The sequence below is a fragment of the Python bivittatus genome, unplaced genomic scaffold (genome assembly GCF_059951505.1).
Source record: "Python bivittatus isolate LINGU-HERP-01145 unplaced genomic scaffold, Pbiv_v1 ctg000020_np1212, whole genome shotgun sequence".
NCBI lineage: Eukaryota > Metazoa > Chordata > Lepidosauria > Squamata > Pythonidae > Python > Python bivittatus.
In genome coordinates, this window is record NW_028277030.1 from 123,991,851 (window position 1) to 124,006,634 (window position 14,784).

Below are 14,784 nucleotides of genomic sequence, written 5' to 3' on the forward strand. Positions count from 1 at the left end.
TCCCCATGCTAGTTGGCAGAGCCAGGTCTTGACACTCTTCCAGAAGGCCAGAAGAGTGGGGCCCAATCTCACCTCAGGGGCAAGATATTCCAAGGGCGGGAGCAACGGCAGTCAAAATTCTTTAGAATCAGTAGAAAAATATAATAGCATTTAATCAAATATTAAAGTATGGCTGGTGAAATTTATTTTTAAAAGCTAAGCATTTAAGTTATCAACTCTCTTATTTAAAATACCAAGTTTAAGAGTCAACTGGAATATAATACACACATGCTTATAATAATAGATCAAAGCCCAATTTTCTATCTAAAGAAGATATATAGAAAATAGTTTCAAAGCAGCAATTAAAAAGTGGGGCTGTGCAAATAGCGCTATGTTAGCTCATGTTAACATGCTTTGTGAAGCATGCTTCCTTGAAACATTAGAGCAGTCACAACTTCTGAAACACAGACATTTCCACTGGGACTGCCAGCAAGCAAGTGGCTGTATATGCACAAATATGTGCAGACAGCCGGCGACAGACTTCAAAGTAGCTGCACAAGCCTTCCACAGGATACAGATGCTTTAACAATTTTGTGAAGGAATGTTTCACTCATTCTAATGTGCTTTATGAAGTGCAGCATCTCCTTTAAATCTTTTACAGAAGCCTATTAAAAATTAGATTTACAGTGCAATCCTATAAATGTCTATTCAAGAATAAGACCCTTTCAATTCAATGGGGATTAGTGTTTTAAAGTGTATTTTATTTCTTCTATATCTATAGTGCATTCGGAAAGTATTCAGACCCCCTTCACTTTTTTCAATTTCGTTATGTTACAGTCTGATACTACAATCGGTCAAATTCATCATCTACACTCAGTACCCCATAATGACAAAGTGAAAACAGAATTTTAGAAATGTCTGTAAATTTATTAAAAAGGAAAAACTGAAATATCACATTGGCATAAGTATTCAGACCCTTTACTCAGTACTTTGTTGAAGCATCTTTGGCAGCAATTACAGCCTCGAGTCTTTTTCGGTATGACGCGACAAGTTTTGCACAACTGGATTGGGGATTTTCTGCCATTTTTCTTTCCAAATCCTCTCAAGCTCAATCCGGTTGGATGGGGACCATCAGTGGACAGCCATTTTCAGGTCTCTCCAGAGATTTTCAATAGGGTTCAAGTCACGGCTCTGGCTGGGCCACTAGGACATTCACAGAGTTGTCCCTAAGCCATGTATTGTCTTGGCTGTGTGCTTAGGATCATTGTCATGTTGGAAGGTGAACCTTTGGCCCAGTCTGAGGTCCTGAGCGCTGTGGAACAGGTTTTCATTGAGGATATCTCTGTACTTTGCTCCATTCAGCTTTTGCTGATGAAAAACACCCCCACAGCATGATGCTGTCACCACCACGCTTCACTGTTGGGATGGTATTGGGCAGGTGATGAGCAGTGCCTGGTTTCCTCCAGACAGAACGTTTAGAACTGAGGCCAAACAGTTCAGTCTTGGTTTCATCAGACCAGAGAATCTTGTTCCTCACAGTCTGAGAGTCCTTCAGGTGCTTTTTTGCAAACTCCAAGCGGGCTTTCATGTGTTTTGCACTGAGGAGAGGCTTCTGTCTAGCCATTCTGCCATAAAGCCCAGATCAGTGGAGGGCTGCAGTGATAGTTGTCCTTCTGGAACTTTGTCCCATCTCCACACAGGATCTCTAGAGCTCAGTCAGAGTGACCATCAGGTTCTTGGTCACCTCTCTTACTATGGCTCTTCTCCCCCGACTGCTCAGTTTGGCCAAGTGACCAGCTCTTGGAAGAATCCTGGATATGCCAAACGTCTTCCATCTGAGAATTATGGAGGCCACTGCACTCTTGGGAACCTTCAGTGCAGCAGAAATTTTTTTGTATCCTTCCCCAGATCTGTGCCTTGCAATAATCCTGTCTCTGAGCTGTGCAGGCAGTTCCTTTCACCTCATGGCTTTTGCTCTGATACAGTATGCATTGTCAGCTGTGAGGCCTTCTATACAGAGGTGTCTGCCTTTCCAAATCATGTCCAATCAATTTAATTTACCACAGGTGGACTCCAATCAAGGTGTAGAAACAGCTCAGCAATGATCCAGAGAAATGGGAGGCACCTGAGCTAAATTTCAAGTGTTGTTGCAAAGGGTCTGAATACTTATGCCAATGTGATATTTCAGTTTTTCCTTTTTAATAAATTTACAGACATTTCTAAAATTCTGTTTTCACTTTGTCATTATGGGGTACTGAGTGTAGATTAATGAGAAAAAAAAATGAAGTTGAACAATTGTAGTATCAGGCTGCAACATAACAAAATTGAAAAAAGTGAAGGGGGTCTGAATACTTTCCGAATGCACTGTATGAGGTTCCTAGGAGTCAAAAATGACTTGATGGCATATAATCAATCATAATCAGACAAGTATAGGACTGTAGTATATGTTATGAATGACTCAAAGGACTAACAAACTAGGAGATACCATTTTGTATGAATACTGAAGTGATTTCCTTAGTCAAAGGTTTGAAATTGATTTTTTTTCTGGAAATATTTCTGATTATTTAGATTATGCCTATAATTCATCCAATAGGCCTTGCTTCCATATAAGTGCATAGGACTGCAACATTATTTTTCAGATTTAGTATCCTTGTTGTGTGTACAGCATTGCATACTAATCTAGCTTGCTTGCTTAACTACGTATAATTCATAATGCAAGAGGTATCTGGGGTATATGATGAAACTGCTTTAAATTGTGCTGTTCAGATCAATTGAACTGTGTTTAGTTGCAAACTGGTATGTTATTTCTTGCAACAAGGAATTATTACATATTTGTTCAAGAAATGTATCAGTTCCAAAATGGAAAAGTTGATTTAAAATATTCTCTTTTTTACAACTGGCTATACAAACTATAGCTTGAATCCTGGTTCTCATCTCTACATGTAATTATGCAATTTGGACTTTCCTGGAAATGTGGTTATGACCACTACCCTTCTCTTTGATGACACCTCATACCTTCTATGCTATTTGAGGGTCCACTAACTCTACAGAGCAGACTGGGGCTGTAAATTCAGTGAAAACTGTCCCATTTCTATCCATCAGTGGGAATGTCTTATAAACAGTTTTCTACTCATCATATCTCAGGGTTCAGGTCAAAATATTTCAATTTGCATTTCTCAATGCAAATGAGCAAAATAAGCTATTTTTTAACTTAAATGTATGCATGGAAATTCTGAATGCTACTTAAGAAAAACATTATGCCAGTTTTGACTTCATTACTGAAGATGACCTTACATAGTGCATGTTTACAAAGAATTTCCACTGATTTCAGTGAAGCTTATTTCTAAATAACACAGTAAAGATTGTCAGCATTAGTCTTTAATAAAAGTATTTAGTACAGCAGTCTTAAAATGCATATACTGTAAGCTGATTTTAACATCTTCTTCCCAGAATTCTGGTCTGTAAAAATATAAAAGAGTATATTGCACATATTGAAGATAAGGAAAGCAATTAAAACTATTATATAGTGTATTGAATAATGTATTGAGGAATGGCTAATACTTGGGAGAAGAGGGAAAAAATTCAAAAAGACTTAGGCTAGAATGGTGAATGGAAACAAATAGAATGAAATTTAACAGGGAGAAATGTAAAGCCATGCGTTTAGATTTAAAAAACAAAAAACAAACATTTATTTTATTTATTTATATTTCAAATTTGTCACCGTCCATCTCACTGTGGGGTGACTCTTGGCGGTGTATGGGATGGAGGAAATCTGACTCAAGAGCAGGATATGTGAGAAGGACCTGGGTGTACTAGCAGATCACAAGCTCAACATGTCCCACAGCATAATGCAGCTGCAAAGAAGGCCAACAACATTCTAAGGAACATCAAGAGGAGCATAGAGCTCAGATCACAGGAAGTCATTATTCTGTTGTATTCTGCCTTGTTTAGGCCTCACCTGGAGTATTATATTCAGTTCTGCACACCCCAGTTTAAAAAAGACATTGATAAACTGAAGCAAGTCCAAAGAACGGCTACCAAGATGGTGAAAGGGACTGGAAACCAAGTCCTACAAGGAATGATTAAAAGACCTAGGTATGCTTAGCTTGCAGAAGAGAAGGTTGCGAGGGGACATGATAGTTGTCTTTAAATATCTGAAGGGTTGTCACATTGTTTAAGGTTTGTTATTCTTACTTGCTCCAGAGGGTAAGACTAGAACTAAAGGTATGAAAATTCAAGGATGTAGATACAATTAAACAGTAAGAGCTGTCAATCAGTGAATAGGTTACTGCATGGAGTGATTGCTCGCCCTTCACTGAAGGCTTTCAAACAGTGGCAGAATAGTCAATTATCGGGAATGGTACAATGAAGCCTGCAGTGTGCAGGGGATTGGACTTGATGGCCTCTTAGGTCCCTTCCAACTCTATAATTCTATGGTTCTAATACTCTTAACTTCCTAGATTTCTCCATGTATCCAAGAGCTTGAGCTAAAAACAATAAAGATATCGTTTCTTGTACATATTATATTATTACTCTTGCTAGGTAGCATTTTAAAATTTAAATATGCATCACACTGAACTATTTTGTGTATTAAACTTTAACTATCCATAAAAGATTCTGAAGAAACTCTTAAAATATAGAATGTAGATGACAAAAGCATTACTGTGAGTTTACGCCTTGTACTTACTTCCCTATAGTACGTTAAAAATTCTCCCAGCTGTGATCTTTTTTTAATCTGTCAGTCTTCATATGTGTATGTTTCTTGTCTCCATAACAATGCAAGGCAGACAAGATATACAGGTAGTCTTCAACTTACAACAGCAGCTGGGACCGGAATTTCTGTTGCTAAGTGATGTGGTCATAAAGCACGACCGCATCATTTAGCAACGGCAATCCCTGCAGTCCCAGTTGCCATCGTTAACTGAATCCCATGGTTGTTAGTAAAGGCAACATCCCTCAAAAGTCAGTGGGGAAGCTGGCAGGAAGTTGCAAGTCCCAGACCTGCAGGCAGGTAAGTGGCTGCTGCTGGGTAAGGGAGGGAGCAAGGGGGTGCAAAGGAGAGTCAGAGAGGGTGCATGAGGGTGTGAGGGGGTGCATGATAGGTGCCGTGTGGGTCAAGGAGGGTGCATGAAGGTGCACGGGAGCTGTGAGGGTTGGGGAAGGTGCATGAGGGTGCACAAATGGCTGGCACGGTGCAAAAGCATAGGGGCTGGGGGAGGGTGCACAGGTGGCGGAGACGTACCAGAGCAGCTTGCGACCTTCCCTGCTGCCTTCCCCACTGACTTTCTGGGGAAGCCAGCGTGGGAAGTGCAAATGGCAATCATGTGATCGTGGGGCGCTTGGTAACAAGTTGTAAGCATGAATGAGTTGCCAAGCACCCAGATCACAATCATGTAATCATGTGGGTGCTGGGATGGCCACAACTCCGAGGACCAGTTGTAACCATTCGTTCAGCGCTGTTGTAACTTCAAACAGTTGCTGAACGAATGGTTGTAGGTCGAGGACTGCCTGTATAGCTAACAGCAGGTTAAAAGACTGGTCCTTGGGGGAAAGAACACTTTTTGTAACTATTAAGTTAGTTAATAGATAACTTTATGATATTTAATTTCATGAACACATATAACAAAAGGAAATAGATATTTCACAGGATTGTAGGTTACAACTGTCAGAACTGTTACCAAAATGTTTTTAGAGAATACATGATATGACTCTTAGATAACGTAACACTAATAACTTTTTGTACAAATATACATGAATCCAGGTACAATTACTACAAATGTCTGATATATTTCTTAAAGATCCTATCAACTGAATATACGTTTTTAATATTCCCTATTTACTGAAAATTCTTGCAAAATGTTTAAATGTTGTTTAATCTTGCTAAGAGCCAACTGAAATGTGCACAGAAGCATTACCAGTATGCCTCCTAATTGGCACTACCTGAGCTTACAGATGGAGCTTCAAAACTACTTCACCAAAAGGACTCCTAGAATTATTTAAGACATACTAAAGCAGGACCAAGCTTTTGAGGGGCCAACAGTAGCAATAAGTCAACAACTACATGCCAGTAGTGGCTATGGCCAGAAGAGCAATGGGGCAGCTCTGTTCAGCTTCCTCTATTTTTCTTCCCTCATCTCTCCAGCACAGACTGTTACCCACACCATAAGCAGGGAAAGCATTCTCTTGCTGCTCAGAATGGAAGCTACTCTAATGCCATTACTCCAATTTCACTCATACATACAGGTGAAACTCGAAAAATTAGAATATCGTGCAAATGTTCATTTATGTCAGTAAGGCAACTCAAAAGGTGAAACCAATATATGAGATAGACGCATTACATGCAAAGCGAGATATGTCAAGCCTTACTTCGGTATAATTGTGATGATTATGGCGTACAGCTTATGAAAACCCCAAATTCACAATCTCAGAAAATTAGAATATTACATGACATCAATAACACAAGGATTGGAAATAGAACAATATCGGACCTCTGCAAAGTATAAGCATGCATATGTACTCAGTACTTGGTTTGGGCCCCTTTTGCAGCAATGACTGCCGCAATGCGGCGTGGCATGGATGCTATCAGCCTGTGGCACTGCTGAGGTGTTATGGAAGACCAGGATGCTTCAATAGCGGCCTTCAGCTCCGCTGCATTGTTCAGTCTCATGTCCCTCATCTTTCTCTTGGCAATGCCCCATAGATTCTCTATGGGGTTCAGGTCAGGCGAGTTTGCTGGCCAATCAAGCACAGTAATCCCATGGTCATTGAACCGGGTTTTGGTACTTTTGGCAGTGTGGGCAGGTGCCAAGTCCTGCTGGAAAATGAAGTCAGCATCCCCATAAAGCTCGTCTGCGGAAGGAAGCATGAAGTGCTCCAAAACCTCCTGGTAGACGGCTGCGTTGACCCTGGACTTAATGAAGCACAGTGGACCAACACCAGCAGATGACATGGCTCCCCAAATCAACACAGACTGTGGAAACTTCACACTGGACTTCAAGCATCGTGCATTGTGTGCCTCTCCATTCTTCCTCCAGACTCTGGGTCCTTGGTTCCCAAATAAGATGCAAAAGTTCTGATGCTCTCATCAGAAAAGAGGACTTTGGACCACTGGGCAACAGACCAGTTCTTTTTTTCTGTAGCCCAGGTAAGACGCTTCTGATGTTGTTTGTTGTTCAGGAGCGGCTTGACAAGAGGAATACGACATTTGAAGCCCATGTCCAGGATCCGTCTGTGTGTGGTGGCTCTTGATGCACTAACTCCAGCCTCAGTCCACTCCTTGTGAAAGTCCCCAACACTTTTGAATGGCCTTTTCCTGACAATCCTCTCCAGGCTACGGTCATCCCTGCTGCTTGTGCACCTTTTTCTTCCACACTTTTCCCTTCCACATAACCTTCTATTGATGTGCTTTGATACAGCACTTTGGGAACATCTAACTTCTTTTGCAATTACCTTTTGGGGCTTTCCCTCCTTATGGAGGGTGTCAATGATGGTTTTCTGCACAACTGTCAGGTCAGCAGTCTTTCCCATGCTTGTGATTCCTACTGAACCAGCCTGAGAGACCATTTAAAGGCTCAGGAACCCTTTGCAGGTGTTATGGATTCATTAGCTGATTAGAGTGGGACACTTTGAGCCTCAAATATTGAATCTTTTCACACTATTCTAATTTTGAGATTGTGAATTTGGGGTTTTCATAAGCTGTACGCCATAATCATCACAATTATACCGAAGTAAGGCTTGGCATATCTCACTTTGCATGTAATGCGTTTATCTCATATATTGGTTTCACCTTTTGAGTTGCCTTACTGACATAAATGAACATTTGCACAATATTCTAATTTTTCGAGTTTCACCTGTACATACATACATACGTATAAAAAATTATTGAGAGAGAAACCACAGAGTACAGGTAGTTCTCACTTACCAACTGCCTCATTTAATGACTGTTTGAAGTTACAACTGTTTAAAAAAAAAAAGCTTTGTGACCAAACCTCACATTTATGACAGCCGCAGCATCCTGCAGTTGAATGATTGCCATTTGTGTGCTTCACAACTGGCTTGCAACAAGCAGAATTAATAGAGAAGGCAGAAGTAAAATCGTAAAATTGTAAGTCGTGGTCATGTGCTGTTTCGCTTAACGACTGCAGTGATTCACTTAATGGCTGAAGGGGAAGTGAGGTTGTAAGCCCATCGTGGTCATGTGATTTTCCGCTTAGTAACCACGGTGCTTAGCGATGGAGTTGCTGGTCCCAATTGTGGTCACTAAGTGAGCAACCTGTATAGAGAACCAGGGTGTTTTAATCACTGCTCAAGTCATCTTTATCCCATGGTTTCTCTCTCAAGAATTTTATAAGAATGGCTACCAAGATGTGTCAACAATAACAAGGAGTTATTTGAGAGCATATTTTGAGGTTGGAACATTTCAAGGTTGTAATGCTGCAATCTTTACTATATCTCTAGAGACTGAGATTTTTCTACTTCACTCCAAAACAACTCATAGGTTTGTGTTGTTCAGAAGGGGTATTAACTGCTTCTATCAGTTAAAAAATCTTTCTCTTCTACATGGCAAACAGAACTTGCTACACACAGATAACCTTATTGCTATCTTCTTTGATTCTACAAATATCATTTAATAAGATCAGATTACTTAAAATGAAGAGGCCTAAAGTCAGCATCCTAATTGTTCTGTTTAAAAAGAAAAGTACAAAGGGAACATGGAAAATTAAACATTTTTTACACTACACTCCATCGCATAAAATGGCTATTACCTGATAAATCCTGTAATTTCCCAGATACTCTAGCACGTTTTGCTCGATGGCCGAAGTTTTCTGTAGCTGAAGTAGAAGCACCCTGACAAGAAAAAAGTAAAAACATTTATGACAGCTCTTCTAACTACTAAATACAATCAAGCATCCCAACCATCCTTCACCATTTTTTGTTGATGTTGATATTCCTACATATGCTCCCTTCACAACAGCCTATGGACTAGATTATGCCCACAGTGTTATTTATCTACTCTCACTTTTTTTTTTATTTTTAATACCTCCATATTGCTCTTTGCAGGGCAAGCTGTTCTTTTAGGTAAAAGAGTTTTTCTGCGAAGTTGGTATGGACTATTTTGTGCACCAGGACCTGATTCTTCTGCAACCATATCTGCAGGTACATCATCATCTACCAAGAAACAAAGAACACATAATAGATTGTTATAAGAGAGTAACATATATTGTTTTATCAGAATACCAAAAACCTCCTGTTTTAATTAAATTATATGAAGATAAAGCTGGTATATTAATACAGTTATCAGCCACGTGTTCATCTTGGTTAAATATTACGTTATATATTCATATTTATTTTATATTAGTAAACATAATTGCATTGTATTCAAATATTTTAAACTTTTAAAATCCTTATATGAGCAGTGAAGTACACTTTATAAATGAACTATAGAATGTTTCTCATAAGTATGGGGAAAGATTTCAAATGTAAAAACAGGTTTGTTGGCTCTTCAGAGCCCTTCAGATGCCACAAAATTGGTTTTGCTGCAATAGTTAAAAAAAATAGGTAAGTAAATGCTACTCTGCTAGCCTTGACATTTTCTTGAAAAGCCAGAAATTCTGAAACAAGTAAATAATAATTTTGATACAAGTAAATAAAAGTAAGACTTCTTCTCTGAGTTGTTAAATCAGTGGTGATCTAACATTTCAATAGCTGAGAAGGGCCCTGCAGCAGTTCACAGTAGAATATACACACAGTGATATATCTCATCTCAAGTTTACTGACCTAGCAAGTACACACAAGGGTAATACAAGAGATAGGAGCACAAGACCTTCCTGTTCTTAATTCACAAACAATAAATTAAAACTTAATTTTACCCAGACAGCATTGTAATCTTCTGAACTGATACAAGACTTTTCTGCAGTCAGCAGTGAAACAGATGGCACTCTCAAATTTTTGCAACTATTTTAAACAATTTTAATTCAAAGAACTGATGAATGCATATTGTACGCTTAAGGTTTCGAAGAAGCCGATTACTTTCCATTTGCAATTCTCTATGTTGGTTTAAAATGCAATTTATTATTAATTGGTGGATCGGTCTGCATTTTCAAATACAATGTCTACTTTGAATTATGCATCTTTCACCATTAACTACTACTATAATACTTACGCAAAACAAAGCAATTCTATATCTTGAAGTCTAGGGCTTGGTATTGATGTAATATAAAAAAGAGGTGCTGTTTACAGTCTTGAATTGTCTGCTATTCAGAATTGAAGAAAAGAGAATACAAGAAAAATCTTGCACATTGTTTGCTTTATACAAAATGAGAACTCCTATTTTTTTAGGGTGGACAAAACCAGAATCCATTGTTTGCACATACAGCTAAGATATGCATACATGAATAGCTCCAAGTTTAGTTCTTGTGCTTTGAACAGAGGCAATTTTTTGAAAATCTTATCATGTGTTACTCAGCTAACCAATGTAAAAATATTTACAATTTAGCGGACAGTCACTATCGATATGTTTATTAACAGTATTTGTACTATGGAGTCCTTGGGGTTCCCTGAGTTTGGTTGTTTTCTTGCAGACGTTTTATTACCCAGCTAGGTAATATCTTCCATGTTAGAAGGGAGTGGGGTTCGCTCTCTGTTTATATACAGTAGCTTGCCCTGTCAGTGTTGGTGGGGTTGTTGTCTCCTCCTTGGTAGTTCCTTGATTAGAAGAAAAAGTAGGAATCATCTACAACATACAGTGGAAGGTCTGTAATAGCCACTATGTAGGACAGACAGGCAGAAGGCTAGCAGAGCACATCCACAAACACCAACTAGCAGTCAAAAGACACAATGAAAACTCCTTAATCTTACAACATATGGACAGACTTAACCATAGTTTCAGCTGGGAAACTGTCAGCATCTTAGACCAAGCTAAATCCAAAAAACTGAGGGAATTCCTGGAAGCTTGGTATTCAGACAAGTCAGCCATCAACAGGCACATAGAGATAAACATTTACACACTTTCAAAAGAGACAATAAAAAGGAAACAAAAAAACCAAAACATCTTCTCACCAGCAATCAACACCCAGATAAGGGATTAACATCAGAAAAAAAAATCAAGCAGTAAACAATACCCTAATCAAGGAACTACCAACTCAGACAGACAATCAAGCAGTAAATAACAGCCTAATCAAGGAACTACCAAAGAGGAAACAACACCCCCACCAACACTTGACAGGGCAAGCTACTGTATACAAACAGAGAGCAAATCCCACTCTCTTCTACAACTGAAGATGTTACCTAGCCGGGTAATGAAACGTCCACAAGAAAACAACCAAGCTCAGAGAACTCCAAGGACTTCACAGTTCAACCCTGAGCTACATATATTCTCTTCTATTAGTATTAGTTTTTTATACCCAGCATTTTGGCCTAAAAGGATTTCCAAGTTGAAAAATAAACACCAATTCTGTAAAATTTCTTTTTATTGACAATCAGGTCTTAGGAAGAGAGAGTTGGACTGAAAGAACAATTTCACTTATTCTGCACATGCAAAAAAGAAACCTTCAGTCTTGTGTTATTTGATCTGAGTCCTTATTTAATGCTGACTCTTTTTTCAAACTAATATGAGATTTAAACACATTTGCAATATTATACTGGGCATGTCAAAAATAAAAGAAAATTAGATATGCTCAAGTCTTCTGTTATAATAATATAAGTCATTGTATCTACTTTCCTAAAGGCAAGAACTCCACTATAGTAATGTTATAGCTGGAAGGGAAGCTAAATACTACCAAGGATTTAACTCCATATTACAGGCATAAAGTGGCCTGGGAAAAAATACAGTATAATCCACAGTAATATAAACAAAATGTCCACAGCAAGAAATTACTAAATTAAAACTAAAATAAGATACAAATAAATAACATATCAATGACCAAATAATGTCAGCACAGTGCATATCATGTATCTGTAATCAGTTTTCATTAACTTCTAGAAAGACAACAACATGGGGCCAAGTCTGATCTCTGGAGGGAGACTGTTTCACAGATCAGGTGCACCAATGTGTTAAGAGAAAACATCAAAGCTAACAGGGCACCTTGATACATAAACAGCAACTCTATCTTGCTTGAGTTCAACTGTAGCCTGTTTCATCCCATCCAGTTTCTGACAACTTCCAGAAACTGAGATAAGTATCTCCTGCACAGCCTCAAATAGTAATGTACACTGATGGTATCATATCCACACTCACAGATGGCCTCCCCCAGCAGCTTTATGTAAATGTTAAAAATGTTAGGCACATGTTACGTCCCAAGCCTTTTTGCATTCCTGAAACATCTCCTTCCCAGCTGCTTTTTCTTACCCAAGTTCTAGCGAAGAAGGGCTTTCTGAAAGTATAGTAAAGCATCTGGAACAAAGGATTCAAAGTTAAAGTAGCAAATGGGGAGAATGTTATCAGCATAGAAGAAAGGGTTTTCCAAGACATGACAGAAATACTTCTCCATAACTAGGACACAGAACATCTTTCAGAGTATGAACATCTTGTAGAGTATGAATTACAGACCTGGATTTGGAAAATATATTGTATCTACCTTCTTCCGACAAAATATAGCATTCTAAACTGATAAAAGGACTGTTTACTACATCATTAGTAACAAACATTAATGAATTTAGAAAGCTAAACTCATTTATCTATAAGTATCAATGGACTATATAATTGCAGCAGGATTAATTTATTTTATCCAAAAAATGAACCATCTGATGGACTGAAGTTTATAATCCTCAACTTTTACTTTGTACTTCTTAGACTCTGAAAACTGAATGTTTATATGAACTAAAAACAGCCTTTCAGTGCTCACAAGGAATCCAGGAAAAATGGGAAACAAATATGCTTACAGATAGGGTTATGACCACTCATCCAGTGACCATTCAGTTACAACAGCGTTGGAAGAAGGGAGCTGCAGCCATCTCAGCATCCCCGTGCTTGTGATTCGTGCGTCTGACAACTGGCTTGCAATTACGATTGTTGCAGCATCCCACAGTCATGTGATTACCATTTGTGACCTTACCTGCCAGTTTCCACAAGCAAAGGCAATGGGGAAGCTGGCAGGAGGTCACAAGTCACTCCTGCAAGTAGCTTTCAGCACTTTTTCTCCCGAGGAGCACTCAGGTGGCATGGGGATCTTGTACTCCATTGTGCACACCAGCCTGCACTCTGTAGCGTCCCCCCGACTCCATAGCACCCCTGATACCCACTCACCCAGCTGTATCCTGTAGCGCCCGTGGTACCTGCCTGCCCACCCATACTCCATAGCACCTGCTCACAGCTCTCACCCGCCAGCCTGCTTGCCTAGGATCCAGTTTCAGCACCTCTTCCCACATTGTGGTCACGTTAGGTCCTCACTTAACATCAGCAATGGGGACTGCCAGGATTGCCATTGTTAAGTGATGTGGTCATGCGACATCATGCTTTACAACTGCATCACTTAGCGACAGAAATTCTGATCCCAACTGCTGCCGTAATGCAAGGACTACCTGTAGTAAATTTTCATCTTATATTCCTATATCACAGCTATGAAATTCTGCAAAACTTGAAAGTAGACAGTCAAAGGGCAGTAACACTCCAAGTAGTGTGAATGGGCAGTCAAATAAATTGATCAAACAAACAAATAAATAAAATAATACTGTTATCCCTAACATTACAACTTTAGTATCTAAGATCGTACCTGTATGTGTGAACTGACTATAACAATACTACTGTAAAGCACTGCTGTAAAATAACTATTAAATTATAATCTGGAAGAAATCCACCCCCTTTCCTCTCATTATTTTCCATCTTTCCTTGAATATTTGCTTAATAAATAAAAAAATGCTTAATAAAAAAAAAAAAATCTTTTACCTCAGACACCTCATTTTTCCACTAGGGACCTCTGGGGGGAAAAAACATTTCTTTCTACAAAGACAGTCTCTGGGAAAAACAGAGCATTTACATCTTTCATATTTCAGTATGCTTTAATAAACTCTCCTTACATTTAGAATATTTTACTGTATAAAGCCAAAATACACTTTTGTAGAATGGGTTATATGACCTTAACAGAAAGTTACACCTATTTAACTTCTCTAGATTTGGCAAAGGAGAACATGAAAGATAAACTATACAGAATGCACTTTGAAAATCTGCTACTAGCTAAACAAGTTAAGTAAATCCTGTATCAGAATTAGACTGGGGAATTAGGATTTCAGAGCTAAATTTGCTCAACTGAAGCAGCATATAAACTTGTTATAAATATGCAAACAAACAGCAGCTAGGAAATGTTTAAAACCTTCACTTCACATTTGCAAATACCTTGCAATTCTGGAAAGAACCATAAGATTATTTTATTAAAGCTAGTCCCACCTGTATAATCTCTTTCTATGAACAGACAGTGTAGGAAATTTTAAAGGATATTATTAATAGCTATTAAAATGCATGCAAAATGAATGAAACAGAGACGTAACAGCAGACATCTTTCAAATCTGAGTTGTTAATAATCAGAAACAAAATAAAAGAATAAGCTGAACAAATACTTTGAAATAAGATTTTAAAGAAAATCCACTTTAATAGTATCTATTACTACATATTCAAAATGGAATAATTCTGTTGTGTTATTTACACCTTAAATTACCATCCCATTTTGCCTTTTATTAAAAAATATATTATCTGAATGAATACCTCAAGAATACTGACACAACTATTTCATATCATGCAGACTTCACCAAGTAGGGCCCCAGAGACAGCAGACTTGCCAATATTCATACCATTTGGGATGTGCAATGCTTCAA

At 38.5% G+C, this 14,784-nt stretch overlaps 1 protein-coding gene across 3 annotated transcripts in view; it reads right to left on the minus strand.

Moving 5' to 3' along the window:
- The window catches only part of FBXO11 (F-box protein 11), an 86,305-nt gene that overhangs the window by 33,587 nt on the left and 37,934 nt on the right, over positions 1-14,784 (minus strand). For all 3 annotated transcript variants that reach the window (XM_088149116.1, XM_088149108.1, XM_088149123.1), the window contains exons 2-3: positions 9,020-9,147; positions 8,745-8,826 (exon numbers count right to left, since the gene is read on the minus strand). In XM_088149116.1, the coding sequence (XP_088005242.1) occupies positions 8,745-8,826; positions 9,020-9,147 (210 nt within the window). The remainder of the gene's footprint in view (positions 1-8,744; positions 8,827-9,019; positions 9,148-14,784) is intronic.